We start from the raw sequence: 16915 nt of genomic DNA on the forward strand, positions 1-16915 counted from the left end.
ATCTGCAGCTGTGACTGCATTGTTTTGTCAGTAGGGGTCACAAGAGCGTCATGGGAGGCAGAGCGTCCCCAGAAGCTTGTGGAAGAGACATAGAGCTCAACGTACCAAAGGAAGCGCTCCAGTTAAATTAAGGCTTAATAGTATAATATCAAAAATTGATCTAAGATCTAATTCCATGGTGTGAATTGTTTTCTTTATCAAACAACATCATAGTCGTTGTGGGTCATGCTAATGAAAAAAAACACATCTTATTTAGAGCATGCCAGAAGCATTTTCTATTCATGCAAAAAAAATGAAATTAATACGGTATTAGTTGAGCTAACTTGGCCAAATATAATACAGAATAGGATGAAATTTGGCCAAATTAGGGAAAGTGGGACCAATTATTTTTCAACCCTTATTATTAAATCATGATGTATGTTAATGTTTGTAGTTATTGTTTGTTTTTTTTGTCAGGTGTCAAACACTAGGGTGGAGACAAAATGAATGATTTTAACAATAAAACCAAATAAACCAATATTTTTACTTGGAGCCTCCTCCCAGTTTGATGTGAGTACCTCTAATGGGAGGTGACCAGTGGACATCCTCATCAGCCTCAATGTGCAGGAGTAGCGGTTTGACTTGTTTGGTCTCTGGTGATGATCGAGCCATTTTGAAGAGTGAGGCCCACCACACTACAGAAAAAAAAAGCCAAACTCATTTCAGCTCCTTGAATCTCCAATTTTTTTGTGCCAGTCATAACACATAGTTTATGGGTAACTGTGAGGGTAGGGATATAAACCAACCCTATACCTTAGGTTCAACTTCCCCACAAGTCCTTTTGAGAAACTGCATTGCTTCTGTCCAAATCTGTGCTTATTTCACCATCCCTCCTCCAGTCACTTGCAAATTAGACGCCAAGTTAAATTATCTAGTTGAAGTCCTTCTCAACAAAACAATGGGCAAAGACAGGGTGCATCCTGGACTGGTCTCCAGTCAGCACATGGGCAACACGAAGAGACCCACAACCAGATACATTGCAAGTTAGGGTCATCAATAAAGTTGAAATGCACATTTGCAGACAGTGGGAGGAAACCAGGGACCACACAGGGAGAACATGCACACTCCACACTAAAAGGCCACGTCTAGACTCCAACCCTTGGCATTGTGGTTGAATGGCCCCATAATAATAGTAATAATAATAATAATAATAATAATAATAATAATAATAATAAAAGTAGCAGAGGCTGAAGGAATCTATTTAATTATGTATTATTATTTATTAATTAAAATACAGATCACAGCTACCTACTCTACCATATTTTCAGCGTTAGAATAAAGTTGTATTACAATAACAAAATTACGACGGCTCGCTCTCATTGGCTCGCGCTCCAAGCTCCGCCCGGGAGCTGGCCGAGCGCGTGACCCCGCAGGGAGCGTCGACACTGAGCCGCGCGTGCCGTCTCTTGTCTGCTGAGGAGCTCCCCTGCGCGTGGCTGATGGAGAACAGGCAAGGTGAGTGGTGGGAGCCGCACTTTTTAGTTGTTTTTTTTTACTGTCGATTCATTCCGTCCTGCTTCACGTTGACGCCTCTGAGCGGGATTAAAACAGCCGTGACGATCACGTTGACACTGTAGGAGCGCGTCCGCAACATGGAAACTGCACAGCCGCTCCAGGACCGGATCCTATTTCCTGGCTCAGATTCTCTCTGCTCTCTTAATGCATGAGTTCCAAAGGTATTCTTGGTATTTAAAGTTGAACAATGTTCATTCATTCAAGTCCCCGCAACCTTTTTCAGAATGCTGACTAATGTTACTAACGTTTATGTTGATTTGTGTTGAAAGAGAATCTAAGTGAGACTATAATTGAATTCCTCCCAACAGGTGTACAGGGGAGTGTCGTTTCTTTTTTTTCTTTTTAATTGAGATTGATTTTCTTAATCTGGAAGGTGAAAAGTGAGGTAACTTTTCCGGTAGTTCCTTTGCGCTGCAGGTCTAAATGGGTTCCTGTTTCAGTGACTGGGGGGCACAGAGGCTGAGAGTTGGTAAATACAGCAGGACACAAAGGCTCTTTCAACATGTTCTGAGTTTATTTTAGGAATTATGAGGTCATTGAAACTTTCTGATGCTATATAATCCATGCAGTTGTTGATGTGAGACACTCATTGAACACGTTTCCCTGTAAATGCTGCTGCAAAGACAGTTTGGCCCTGGATCGAGCTTTAATTGATTAATTCCCCCCCCCCCCCCCCCCCCCCCCCCAGCCATATGACCAGCCTCTGATTTAAGATAGCCACATGACCACTGGGCCAAATGGTAATCTTGTGACCAGAGGTATTTCACCCCTACAAAAACAAGGGGGAGCGATTCACCGAGAGGACAGTGAGAGGGAGAAACTTCCACTCCACAAATAAGATGAACCAAAGTCACCCATCACCTGCTTTGAAATCAATCTAGATACACTTCAGATCAAACCTGAAGATTCTGTGTTCACGTTGCATACTGGAATCTGCGGTGTCTTCTTTCCTGGAGAAAAGTGGTGCGTTGGTTCAGTTTAATCAGTTTGAAATGTCGAAGCAGAAGGAAGTAAGTGCGTTTAGCTTCCCCCTGAATGTGTTGTAATGACATTTCATCAGCAGTCAGCGAGCCTCCATTGCCTAATAATGTCTGATTTAAGTTCTGGATAAGATTCAAGTTGATGTTCGTATGCCTTCAGGAATCACATCCTGTTCGTAGCGCTCGGCGGCGGCCTGATCTCTTGTCACAGAGTCAGAGGTCAGGCTTCTGGTTCCTGTGCACAATGCAACGTCAGGTGAACTGCAGAGGGTCAGAGCTCATGGTGACGGCTTGGAGTGAAAACTGGAGGCAAACGGAATCTGATGTGTGTGCGTAACTAGTTCTCTTGTCTCCTCTCCCTCCCCCCCCCTGCTGCCTTGCTCTGCTGCAGAGTTGTACTCTGATGTTCTGAGCGATGCAGTGGTGGACTGGGGCAGCATGGGTCCCGGAGAGGAATGGGTTAACTCGGCCACAGACCAGGGGGAGCAGGGTAAGACTCGACTCCGGGTTGGTGCCGTGGTTGTGCTCGCACTCGTTGCATTTAAGCGATTCTGTGCCCGGTTTAACCTCCTGGTTCAAAACCAGGCCGGAGGTCACGGGGACACCGGGGCTTTTCCTGCGCTGACGGCGTCAAAAGATGTCAAAGAAAAGCAAAAAGCGCTTCCTACAATCTGCCTGTTGCTTCTATTTTATAGACTCAAGCTTTTCTACGTTCATGACTGTGTGTCCATGAGTGTTTGGCTTCACTTAGCATATATTGATAAATAATTCTTGATGCACTTTTCTTTCAAATGAAGGAAAACTGAATTTCATGTCATTGTAACCAGTGTTTTTTCACTGCGCTCTCTGTGCATGTAGATGTGGGTATTTGGCGTGTTATGCCTTTGCAAAGTCAGACTTTATGTGTACCGGTATAGATTTTGCAGATTTTGTCTCTGTCTTGATGGTTTACTGAAGGCTTGCAAAAAAAAAAAAAACTTCAATAAACATAAAGTAATCACACACAACAAGGGTTGAAAATACAATGTTGGAAAGAAAAGTAAGGTTAGGTAGCGGTTTTGACTTAAGAAAAAATTGAAATCTGAAACATACTTTTACCGGTGTTGCTCTAAGATAAAAAAAAATACAAAACTAAATAGAACAAGCATCTGACGCAGTAGATCCCTCTCATCTATAACTCAGTGTTGCTCTTCTGATTCAGCCCAGTATTCAGTTACATCAGACAGCTACCGGTACTCTTCTTAAATCAATACTAATGTCATTCTTCCCTGATGTTGTTTTAAATTATGTTGTTTAGAGGACTGTGTGAAGCAGTGAAATGCAATGTGGTCCACTAATGTTTGAGCCGGCTGACGTGATTTCACCTTCCCCTGCTTCCAGATGAAAATAACACAAGCATTGCAAATGATTATAAAGAGGAACGCATGCATTTCGGGTTCGTTTTGAACGGATTAAAAACAAGTCTGGAAACATCAAATCCTACGAGTGCTCATGGTTTCTGCATGAATACACTGCAAAATGCCAATATGTTGTTTATGTTTAAATTGTAGGATTTAAAGCAAAAGCATAAAAGATGCATACGTCCAATTGTAAAGTCATGGGCTAAAATATGTGATGAACCTAAATCCGCTGATTTTCTCAAGATGGAATTCAGATCCGTCGCGTCGGAACGTTTGTATCAAAAGGAATAATTTGAACAATAAATCCAATCGACCCGTTTGTCTCAGGCATGTTTTACCACTCCGGGGACGAATCGGTAAAGAGGAGCTCATGTGGGGAAGACTTGTCTCCGGTGGTCCAAAATGGGGAAAGTCTAACAGAATGGGGTAAACCTTCGCCAGCAAGGGAGGATCAGTGGGGTCACACATCATCAGCCCTCTCTGACAGCTGGGTCATGTCCACCACTTGGGACATGCAGCTGGACAGCTCAGGTGACAAGTGATGTAGGATAGAAGTCGCCTGTACAGTAGACCACCTTTCTCTTCGGTTGAACATTCTAAATCCGTAACCAATAACACGTTTCAGACGAAAGAGTTCTGAATGTTGAGTGTTCAACCATCGCGAAATGTCTGGTTGTTGTCAAACGTAGTAGCTTCTGCAGAAAAAGTCCACACACTGTAATGCATGAGCAGGTTTTTCAAAAGAATGTCGTTTTGAGTGCCTGTGATTTCACACAGTGAACCACAGCTTGGACTCATTGACTCCAAACATGCTTCACATACCGGAGCACAACAGAGCATCATATATTAACCAACAGTCTTTCGAAGCATCAGATTATTCAGAGGGATTTTAATGTTTTGTTTAAATAGCTTAAAATCCTCCTACTGTACTCCGATTGCCCCGTATCATGTGGAGGCACTGCACCCAACATTAGTGCTGATAATATAAGAGCCAAGTCGCACACTGTTCCTTTTGTTTCTATAATTACAAACTGTTTTAGCTTACATGTGACTCCCGACGCTCTCTGCCATACGTCCTTTGTAACAGAGACTTGGACTGTTCTGAAAAGTGGCAGACGTCCCTTAAAGTCACATGCCCTTAAAGGGAAAATACATTATCTAGGAGAAACTCGTCCCGGGCAAAATCGTAGCAGAAACAAATCTTTGGATCTCAGCGTGAGAAAAGCCTGTCTGACTTACTTTGATTGGCTTGTTTTTCTGACAATATTAATCTAAACCAATCGCCATTCTGCATATACAATAACTAATGAAGACGACACATACTGACAAGTGTAGGCAGGGTTATGGCGTCACCACAGTTCTGATCATGTGTGTGCACGTGCTGCTTTTTGTAGCTCCGACCGTCAATGAGTTCAGGCAAGAGTGTGAATATTGGTTCCAGCCAATCGTGAGCACGGCATCAAATCGGTCACATGCCCACCGAACAAATCGGATGTTTTGGTAGAGAATGTGAATGGACACTTTTGTTAATGAAAAGAAAACCTTCATTAACTGCAAAGAGAAATCTGCAAGGATTTTGTGTTGGCTCAAAGGTAAATTGTTATTCCTGAAAGAATTAGCAATAAGCCTTGTTTACTTGCATTGGTGTAATCAAACAAAAGAAACTCTGAAGTTTAGTGGTTTGATGTGCCTTAAGTGTTTTAAACCGGAGTTAATTTGCAACCCGCAATTGTCGATATGTGTTTAAACCAATACCCCCCCCCCCTTAAATAACCTCCTCTAATGGCTGTGTAAACAGGAACAAACGCTCCGTCTGATATCTCCGACTTGAGAAGCCTCCATTTTAGCCGCGGGGGGTTTGAAAGTCTCATTGTCCGCCTGCTGTGTGATGTTCGCAGAAATAGCTCCCCTCCTATAGAAAGGTCTGCCGCTTGCTCTGCTTTTAGCTGAGTGCTAAGCTGTGTGCCTGTTTGTCGTGTGTTTGACCTGTTAACAAAATGTGCTCGACATCAAGTGGGCAGCATCTCCCGCAGCTTCACAAGCCTTGACTAACGTCGCTGTTTCCTCGTGTGTTTCGTAATGCGCCCACATCCAGAGAGGGGACGCCTCACGGCAGGTACAGTAACGCACTTCCTTGGCATCCCGCTAGAGTGACATCTGACAAACATGCTGAACAGGTCCGCCGCAAAGACGTTCGCCTGCCTGCTGTTGTGTGCACACAAGTCATCCCGGTGCTTTCTGGCGCTCTGTGCCACCCAACTGCCCCCGGCTTCCTTTCACAAATATCCTGCAGGACATCCTGTAACGCGACTCGTCGTGTTTGAACGCTCTCGTTTTAAATCGCCACAATCGACACGATTCCTTGGAAGTGACATTTCCATCCAGACTCAACAACTGACGAGTGTGTGGTGGTGTGTGTGTGTGTGTGATTACGTGTTGTTTCCAGGCACATTAGTGCAGTTTGTGTCACTTTCGCACGTCTTTGTCTGAATCAGACGACGACGTGAACTTGAAATGTTTGATTGTGTTTGGTGGAATTTGTGTGGACAGACTGTTTTACCACTGATGTAAACAAGCCGAGCGTTTTTACGTAAAGCCTTTAGTTTTGGTCCCCGACATCAAAATTCTTTCTTTCCACTCAAACCGCTGGAATCAATTATTACAACTTCAAGATTATTTCTGCACTCTGAAGTCTGAAAGCTTCATGTGTAGACATGCGTGTGGGTGTGTGTGTGTGTGTATGTGTCTCAGTCTCTATCTGTTGTGTTGGTCGGTAGAGTTAAAGCAAGATAATCCGCATCAGTTAAGCCAGATTAGAGGCCAGCGGGCAGCCAGAGATTACGTAACTGTCGGACATGGACGCCGTCTGATACAGAGACGGACACAGAGGCAGACATGTGGACAGAGACGTGGGGACAGTTGGACAGATGGCGCTCACAGGCAAAAGGCACAGCAAGACACAAGACACGTAAGATAGTGAGAGATCGGCGGCGTGTTTGTATTGACACAACTAAAATTAAACCCCTCTAGTCCCTCTGGCCTGCTCTTAAATTGGAGACATTCTGCCAGTGAGGCAAATGTGCTTTAAAAACATGGTTGTTTGAATTTACACGTATTTTTTTGGAGGGGTTCCATCTGTTTCTCAGTCACCGATCAAACACACAATCTGCCAAAGTGCATTCATGCGGCCTTTGCTTGTGTTTAAAACAGGTTTTCTGGACTCGGAGCCGCTGAGGGAGGATGATGAAGACTTTGTGTCGGAAGTCAACTTGACCAACTCTGTCATGACAGAGGAGGAGAGAGAGGAGATTCAACAAGAGCTGGCTAAGGTACACACACACACACACACACGGAGAACACTGCTAGGTAACAGAGCAATAACCTTCAATTTGCCTGCATGAATCCCTCTGTGTGCGTGTGTTTCCAGCTGGAAGAGGAGATCAATACGTTGAGGCAGGTTTTGTCGTCCAAGGAGAAGCAGCATGCCGAGCTCAAACAGAAGCTGGGCCTCGGGCCTCTCAACGAGCTCAAAACCAACTTCAGCAGAGGCTGGCAGGACATGCAGAGCTCCACAGCGTAAGTTTGTGAGCTGAAACACAAAGACTTTTGCAAGGTTTAAAGGTGTCTGATTCATGTCTGGTTTGAGCACCCAATGTCAATCTGTCCATGTGCCTTTGGGCAAGGCGCCCGGCTCCAAATTGCACCTAATGATCACGAGTGAATGTGGACACTTGTGTAAAGCACATTGAGACTGCTAAAGCTTTGGGAGGCGACATAAGTGGTCATAAATCTGATATATATCTGATGACTTTCACGACATGACCAAGCTGAACGGAAAACTGTTTATAAACATAAATATATAACACTTTATAAAGCACCGAAATGTTTGAATATTGAGATTTATAAACCAGCACTGTAGTTTAAAATTAGATAGCAATATACTGCATGACGTACACTAAAGTGTTGAATAATCTACATTAAACGTACCAAAATATGCACACATTTCTGAAAAATGTTGCCAAGGACTACAAAACCAGCATTTATGAAATTTGTGAGAAGTGTTGAGTTGTATTCTTTTTTTTTTCCACAAATTCAAAAAAATCCTCCCAAAAGAATCACTTGACTGAAAGTTTAGCAAAACCTTTTAATCATATATTCTGTCAGAGTTGAAACTAAATAATCAGAATGAGCACGAGGACCTGCAGAGTGGACATAATCTATTTTCTGTCAACATTGATGCCCTTCAGACACACACACACACACACACACACACACACACACACACACACACACACACACACACACACACACACACACACACACACACACACACACACACACACACACACACACACACACACAATACGGGTATTTCTTTTCCTAACACCATAAACAGATGCTCCAGAGTGGTCACACAGATCTCAAAGATAGTTAAAAAAAAACAAAAAAAACATAATCTCCGGCTCTTAACTGCCCAGCATGTGTGTGATTTGCTGTCGTTGTTTTGTGCACTGTAACAGACACCAGAAACCTGATTAAAAACGTATCAAACAGCGGCACAGCGGCTGCCGCAGGCTGTCCTTGACCTCGGTGCTCGATCAGCATCACGTTCTCTTCGCTCGCTGGATGATGCCGAAGTAGCGTTTGGTGGAAATGTCAGCTCATTGAAAACAACAGGGGAAATTTGCAGTTTGTGGTCTGTAATTATTGCCCTTTCAGTTAAAAAAAGAAAAAGAAAAGCCGCTTGCAATTTTGATTTGACAGCTCTCTTCAGGACTTGATTGTTTAATCATAACAAAATCTTCATAATCATCCGGAAATGCAAATAGAGTGAATACTGTTTTCCAATATAATGTGTTTTTTTTCAGCTTTGGAAATAATGTGACATTTTTCAACAGCAAACTGTCATTATATTATTATATATCAGTGATTTACAATTTGGTTGCTTGTATAAATAAAAAGAAAAAAAAAAGCCTGTGGCTTGCAGAAAAATAATCAAATTTCCTGATGAGAGAGTTTGTGCAGCTTTTAACCAGAAACCAAGAGACAGGATGGAGCAAGGGGATATTCTCTGAAGGCTGGCTGCCTTCTCCAGTTACACTTTGTCCTGAAGATCGCTTTACAGTGCCGGCCTCCACCTTCATCTATAATGAACCACTCTGGCCACAAGCGTGTGAAGTCCAAGACGAAGTGGTTTAGGCTCGCAGAAATCTGGAACGTGAAAGACCAGGGGTGTCAAACAAATGGCCTGCAGGCCAAGACGGTCCTATTCAGCCCATTAGGCTATTGCAATGTGTGAAAATGACAACAAAAAGACAGTTATGTGGGACAATTTTCAATAAAAGTATTGTGCCTTTTCAATTCGTTCCACCCGCCTGAACAGTCGATTGCAGAGACGCTACAGTGAAAAGTAAAGTACTTTTTTAATTGAAACTGAAAACATGAAAATCTGACGAGAATTTCTGTGGAAAAGAGGAATTCAGATTCCACAATTGGGTTGTTCATGATAGGATTTTTAAAATGTGCTTTAATGCGAACTCGGAATCATTTGCACTAAAACTAATGGAAGATTTTGGAGGTTTTTGTTGTAATCTAGATGTTGTCATTATTTTACTGATCCAAATGGATTGAGAGCAAAATATGGCTGAATTTGAACTAAAAAGACTTTGAAAATCCAGCTGTAAACACTACCAGGACATAGAACACAAAATATGAAAGACAAGAATTCAAAATGTTACAGTTGGAAAAAGAAAGTCCATAAGATGAATGGAAATGTTGTTTCCAAGTCTGGACTGGACAGGAGCTCCTAATATAACGCCATGATTATTAAATTCACTCTAAAAACATTAAAAACATCTAAAGGCACTCACACTGAAAACATTAAATCTGATTATATAAAACATTCCCGTTGCGAAGACATTAGATGATCCTGTGAAACGGCGGAGCTTTAGAGTTTGAAACAAAAATGAGAAGCAGATAATTTTATTCATAGTTTTTGATCAAAATCTTTTATAAGGATGCATTCATATTTTTGTATTCAACGTTTAATCATTTGCAAGGACACTCAGTTTGATCGTATCTGGCTGACGAAGTGGTGAGCAGGTTCGTTAGATTGCACAAACACACATTAACTTGATGAACGTTTCCTGAAAAGGAGTTGATGTGGATTTATTGCGATCAGCAAAACTGGATGAGTTCCGCTGGTATCAAATGGCGCCATAATGAACCGAGCGTTCCTCCACGTGTGTTTGGCAGATATAAGAAGACGTCGGAGACGCTGTCCACGGCGGGTCAGAAGACCTCGGCAGCCTTCAGCACTCTCGGCAGCGCCATCACCAGGAAGTTTGGAGACATGAGGTATGTTCTGTTGTTTCTCTCCTCACTGCACAGAGATGAATTTCCTGCTACGGTAATATTGTTTGTTATTTCATGCAAATTGTGTGGATTCCGTCACCTGCTGAGCTCGGTTCCTCTTTTGATGCGTTGAGAACGCCTTCAGTCAGTCGAGCCTCGTTTATCCGACGACGTTTCACGTGAAAATGCATTGTTTTTCCATTTTTGTTCATAGAAAAAAACCACAAAAAAAAACTATTTCCATCTACACAGAAAAGCTGAAAACGATGCACTTTTAATGTTGGGCCACTGGTGGGTGCTGTTGTGTGTTTTTGTAATGACACCACACACATGCACAGAAAACAATCTGCGATAAACATTAACTTTGGCTACATTTTCAGTGGAAAGCTTAGTATGAAGTTTGTGGGTTTTATTTGAAACGCTTGAATTGTTTTCGCTAACAAGAACTAACTAATGAAAACAATAACCCTGATTTCACAGTCCTACAAGATAAAACTGACTAGGTTGACATATAATTCTCTCCAGGGTTTCACGGGAAAAATGCTTTTGGTTTTTCGGGCATGTTTCACAAAAAATGCGCAGAAAGTTGGGGGATTGTTTGTGACTTGTCTTTGCAAAATATTGCAGGAATTAACAAAAAAATAGCAAATCATGGAGAGCCCTTGCTAAAAGTATACAAAACAAAAAAATGCAATTATTTGAGTTTTCTTCATTAGTTCACTTTAATTCGTCTTCCGTTTACTAAATTCAACAAAGAAATCACATACAAGGTGCAATTTCCTTTTCAAATTATTTTCATTATTTGTGAAACTTACGACATGTCTTCAAAAATAGTGCAAAATGAGACGGAAAGTTCATATTCCTTTAAATGCCAAAAGGTTTACAAACTTTAGATTGCAGGATTTCCAAAAAAACAAAAATAAAGTGCATCTTTTTTCCAATAAAGGAAATTTATAACCTTGTATCACGTGAATTGTAATAAATTGATTATCAAGGACCTCTACAGTTATGAGGAAACGTGCACTAACATTTTGGGTTTTGGGTGCAAGCCCGCGCAAATATTTGGGATCTGTGTTTAAAATAGGTTCTACTTTGATGTAAATAACATTAAAATAATGTCATATTTAATTTTGCTCGAGGAGCTTGTTGATTTTTAACTCGACTCTCCACGATGTGTGCGGCCTGCGATTGTCGGGCCAGTCACATGTTGAGGTGGGATCGTGCACAGTTTAGTGGTCACAGACACAAAATGACTTGCCCATTATACATTTAAATAAAGCAAAACAAAAAAAAACCTCATTTTCTACTTCTCGACTTCAGCCTGAATGTGTGTGCCAGCCGCAACCATTCGCTCACTCAAATTATCAGCTCATCAGCATAACTAAGCTGGTTTGACCTGTTGTCACCCGTCGACCACTAATGCATTCCACTTTTATCCACTTCTGAGAAGCATATTTATCCACGCCGTTCATCTCCATGTCTCGGTGTGGAGTTTTGACTCTTGCTCTAACCAGTTCAAGGGAGCTTGAGATTATGTAAGACACCATTAAGCTGCTTTCTGAAGAAGCTGAAGGGCTCGAGGCGAAGTCTCTCTCCCTCGTTCCCTCTTTTCCTCCCGTTGTGGCTCTCGAACAGTCGGTTTTTGAAGCACTGAACTAAAAAGAAGTGGCTTGAGCATGAATGCGTGTACATTATTCTACAGGTCAGATTTATGTATTTTCTTTCAAAACAACATAAGATTAATAAGTGTCTTAATCCATTCCCATCAATAAATCCATTATCTTCTGTCACTTATAAATAATTCCACCATATCCAGAGGAGGAGAGGAAGTCGATGCACCTGTTTTATAAATGAGCCAAACGGCCCAAGAACAGTCGAGACGACCATTAAAAACATGCTTTTTAAAGATCTAAACTACAGAAAGAAAGCAATTGATCATCTTTGGTACATTCCAGCCTGGTTGGCCTTGAGTTACTGTTCCCACGAAGGTATGTTCTCATCACAAGCTCAGGTTTTGGTTTGTAAATTCTTTTGCCGTGGAGACTTGTTGTGTGTCCTTGCATGTAAATATGTGTTTTCCCTCCATCTCTCGGAAGGTTACCACACTTTACACCCGACAGATCTCTTGTTTCGGGTTGCTTGGGCATCAGTGGTTTTCAAAGTTCGGGAGTATAAATGTGTTTTCTTTATTCTCTCATCACTGTAGAAATGTTTATTCCGCCTTAGTTTTAACTCGCACTTTCATGCCGTCACAATTTCTTCCTAAAACTTTAAAAGGAGCAGGCATGTTATGGAGGCCCCAGCCCACACTTTAAAAACCACTGCTTTTCCCCATCTTGTCGGTCTCGTTCTATGTTCATGAGTTTGTTGTGATTAATTGTCACTGCTGTCGAGAAGTGTGTGTGGAAAGACGCATAAGCAGATTCAAAACCAGAACATTTCATCCACTTGCGACCAGACTGAAATTTATTGTGACATTTTTCTCTTTTTTTTGTCAATTACTACTATAAAGGACCAGTGTGTAGGATTTTTTGGGGGGGTTTGTCTTGTAGCAGATAATAAATATGTATTTGCCTGCTTATCAACCTCTGATTAAACTTTTGCATTATTTTTTCAGCCGACCATGTTGAGCATCGGAGTTTCTACTGTAGCCCTGAATTAACAGAACAGTATCGTCTTAAGAATATTCCAGTACTTTGTGTGAATCGCCATCATCGTATCACGACTTACTCAGAGCATTGGGCAAACGTTTGGAATCCCCCACTGGTTCCATATTTACAATTCTTTGCTCAAGTCGTTTTATAGACTTCTTTATATTTTTCAAGTTGGATCCAGAGCCGCTGCAGCACCTTCCTCAGTGTTCAGCATCAAAATGATTGTCATCCGTATACAATTATTAGTTTGAAGGAAACATGAAAACGTTTCCAAATAGAAATGTGGTGACCTTCTTCATAAAAGAAATAATCAAGCATCTTGTTGGGTTTTGTGTCGTGGCCATCATAGGTTCTCCTCCATGGAATCACACGGCTGCATGGCAGGAAATCATTCACACTGGTCCTTAAAGTTTGTGTTATATCCTTTTTTTCAGGGATAAGTCACACGAGAGGGTGTCAAATGCATTTTTTTCTTTTTTTGTGTATCTGTTTTGACAAAGTCTGCATTTACACAAAACCATACAATTAGTACCGAAAATGACTATAATCTCAACATAAAGCCAGTTTTAATGAATATAATGTATTTTACAACATATATATATATATATATATATATATGTATGTATGTATGTATGTATGTGTGTATATATATATATATATGTATGTATGTATGTGTGTATATATATGTATGTGTGTATGTATATATATGTATGTGTGTATGTGTATATATATATATATATAATGTGTGTATGTTTTAAAATACATTAAAATGTACAAAAGAATCAAACTTCTCGTACAAGCTCGGGTCTCTGTGTTGTTTGCGACTCTTAAGATTTTTTATTATTTTAAATCAATGTTTTCTTTGAAATGTTCATAATTTGCTTGGTGGTTCGGTGGCCCAGATTCGGAATCCGTCGCAGGTCGGATTCGGCCCACGGTCCTTATGTTTGACACCCCTGAGTTAAAGCATGGTTTTTCTGTTTCTCTCTTGTTTGTTCTCCAGTAAAACATTTTCACTTTGCCAACACATCTGTGCAAATACTCTTTGACTTTTGTTCATCGCTCACCTCCTTTCTGCAGAAACTCTTTATCAGTTCGAAAAAGTTTCTATATTCAGGATTGTTTTTGATCATGTCGATCAAACGTATACTGTGTCGCAGGTTATTACAGTTCATGAAGTATGAACACAAATGCAATTGTGACTCTTGAGATGTTTTTCTATCTCCCCCGCATGCTTCCAAAGATCCAACTCGATAGGGTAAGAATCCCACAGCTGATTACGTCCCATTAGTTGTCCCGGGCTAAGCAGCGTTGAGCCGTAGCTCGCAGAGTCTCAGTCAGCTCAGCTGATAAAACGCAGCCTGTCGTTCAGCCGAGGCAAAACGCCATCGCCATGCTGGAGCAGAGAAACCAGCCAGGTGCTCAGAATCACATCCAATTCATTTCTATTTAGAAATGTCAGTCATGTGAACGCATGTCATGAACTTTCCTCAGCACTTGTATCATAGATTTTTACTTTAATTCTGGCTATTTTCTTGTCAACATCTTCAAAATGAAGCTTTTTCTCTTCATTCCATCCCTGAGATCAACCACACCTGCATAATGTCCAAAGGAAAACCTGCAACCAACCTTCTCTCTCCAACTCAGTGTTGCTTTGTGTGTTTTGCTAATCATTAACTCTTTTCTCACCATGCTTGCTCTCGGGACAGTTACTCTGTCAGACACTCCATGAGTATGCCCGCCATGAGGTAACGTGTGTGTTTGTAGTTTCGATTCCAAAATAAACGTGTGTTTGTCCTACTTTTCTACTCAGTTCATGACTGTGAGGTCAGAAGGACACTGGGACAGTGGTTAAACCTGGAAACCCTGAAATAGCAGGGAGATTTTCAGTTTACTGTCAGTCAAACTGTGTCCCAGGACGCTTTTCTCAGGCAAAAGTCAGGCTTAAAAAAAATACATCTAATTCTACAAATAAAATAATTGTAACACTAAATGACGCTGAATCCAACAAAGTTTTGTTTTTTGTTTTTTCCCACAGAAACTCTCCCAGCTTCAAGTCTTTTGAAGAGACAGTCGAGAATACGGTAACTACCATCAAGGTAAATTATGTGTCCCTGTGAGAAAGTCAGTCTGCGTCAATAAAAGAATCAAGGACCAAAATGGTCAGAGCCATTATAATCATGTGCCCTCAAAGCATATTTGATACCATATTTGTAAAACTAATCCACGCGGCCGTTAGCGACCAGGTTCCAGATGTGTGACGGAGCAAACCAAACACTCTAATCTGTGTGTGAAAACCCGCCGACACTCACCGGTTGTTTGTATTCGCTGATCCTTTTACATTCATTGACAAGTCACTGTTTCTGAATCCACACCCTACAAACGCCCTGGCTGTGCGTTATCTTGTAAAAGCCTGCCCCCTTGAGCCCACTCTGCAGCACCACATCAGACCTGCAGCCAGGATCGGGTGTGCAAGGAAACCTGACTTCTCAAATGACTCTGCATGATTCTCATTTACGTGTCGCCGTGTTTCCACTCGCACCAGACCAAGGTTGGCGGCACCGGGCCCGGAGGCAGCTTTGAAGACGTCCTCTCATCTGCGGCGAACGCCAGCTCCCCGGACGCGCCCGCTAACAACCTGACGGACGGCTCAGAGAGGGCGTGTTAGGGCCCACGGGGCAGGACTTGAAACCAGGAACTCCGTCTCTGCCGCGCCACGGCACCGAAACCTGCTCACACAACCGCTTCAGAACATTTGAATTGGATCAGGTCCAGATACTGAAAGATCAAGGCCCACCGCCGGTGGTGAAAGTCGGGAGGTTTGCGTGGTGATGCAAGGGAAAAAAAACAAACTAAAAATAATTCCTCTACATCTTTAGTGTTTCATGGAACCTGAAACTTGGGAGAAACAAAAGCCATCTGTCCTCCAGAGGTTTCTGAATCATGTTACGCCACAGATGTCGATCAGATGAGGTTGAGTCGGATCAGCCAGCAGTCAAACCTTAAAAAAAAAAAAAAATCCATGCAGAAAGGATTCTCAGTGAGCAGCAGCTCCAGTGTGTTACCCTGTTATCAGCATCAGCTCCTAAAAGTCCCCCAAACTCTCCGAAACGATTCATATCTGCTTTTTTTCTATGCGATTCCTGCACAAATATAAATGGCCTTATTGTGGCCAGATAAATAATGGCTTCCTTTCATAACCATGTTTTGTTTCAGATGATGCATTTATTGTCGCATTTTATCACTAATAATGTAAATAAATGATTTGTCACCATGTTTATTGTAACTTTATACAAATTAATTTACACTAATACAACAATCCTCAGCTGTAATCCAACACATGCTGCAGTCACACGGGGCAATTCTTTCCGTAATTGAGCACGAGATCTCTTTTCGTGAACTTTTAAAAAGTTTAGTTGCTGCGTGAGGCCTCTCTGGCTGCTTCCAGTCCATAATCTGTTTTCTGTTTCTACATTTCCATGTGTTGAATGTCACTTTGCTGTGGTTTGAGACGACGCTGCTGTCCTTTAGATATGAAACGCTCCCTTATTAAAGAGTCGTATAGGAAACGTCAAAGTTCTGTCATCGGAAAATGTTTTACAAAATATATTTTAATAAATTCAGATCAATGTTTTTTTTTTTTTTTTTTTTGGACAGAAATCTGATAAACTGAAAAGAAAAACTGACATTGATCCAAGATGTTGCATTAAATAACCTTTATGGCTGATATATCTGCATTAAAGACTGTTTCAACCAAACAACTGTTTCATTTCACATTTATTTGCAGCAATAAATGCTCTAAATTGCGGCAACAATTTTTTTTTCTGTATCAAAAAAGTATAATTCTGTCACATTCTCCAAAAAGAAAATACATCAACTTACAAGAGTTTACTTCTGCAGAGTAAAATGTACCACAAAAGTTACTGGATGGTGAAGACAAAATGTTAAAAGACCAAAACAACGAAACTTAATT

The 16915-nt window shown here is 41.4% G+C and overlaps 1 protein-coding gene across 3 annotated transcripts; it reads left to right on the top strand.

Moving 5' to 3' along the window:
• Positions 1–1401: 1401 nt before the first annotated feature.
• tpd52l1 (tpd52 like 1) lies at positions 1402–16688 on the top strand. Of its 3 annotated transcripts, XM_080513825.1 has the most exons (9): positions 1402–1494; positions 2926–3045; positions 4262–4465; positions 6030–6050; positions 7145–7263; positions 7362–7510; positions 10190–10291; positions 14981–15041; positions 15488–16688. In XM_080513825.1, exons 1-9 carry the CDS (start codon positions 1479–1481, stop codon positions 15608–15610), a joined length of 915 nt encoding a protein of 304 aa, XP_080369951.1. In that variant the 5' UTR covers positions 1402–1478; the 3' UTR covers positions 15611–16688. The 3 variants fall into 3 exon arrangements, with proteins under 3 accessions (XP_080369951.1, XP_080369949.1, XP_080369950.1); XM_080513823.1 differs by lacking the exons at positions 4262–4465; positions 6030–6050 and having other exon boundaries at positions 2926–3024; XM_080513824.1 differs by lacking the exons at positions 4262–4465; positions 6030–6050 and having other exon boundaries at positions 2926–3024; positions 14981–15026.
• The last annotated feature ends 227 nt before the right edge of the window (positions 16689–16915 follow it).

This window comes from Blennius ocellaris (assembly GCF_963422515.1).
Source record: "Blennius ocellaris genome assembly, chromosome: 18".
Lineage (NCBI taxonomy): Eukaryota > Metazoa > Chordata > Actinopteri > Blenniiformes > Blenniidae > Blennius > Blennius ocellaris.

Coding starts and splice junctions, on each gene's coding strand:
- tpd52l1 (XM_080513825.1), top strand. Junction 4,466..6,029: donor CATGCAGCTGGACAGCTCAG/GTGACAAGTGAT, acceptor GCCCACATCCAG/AGAGGGGACGCCTCACGGCA. Junction 15,042..15,487: donor ATACGGTAACTACCATCAAG/GTAAATTATGTG, acceptor CACTCGCACCAG/ACCAAGGTTGGCGGCACCGG.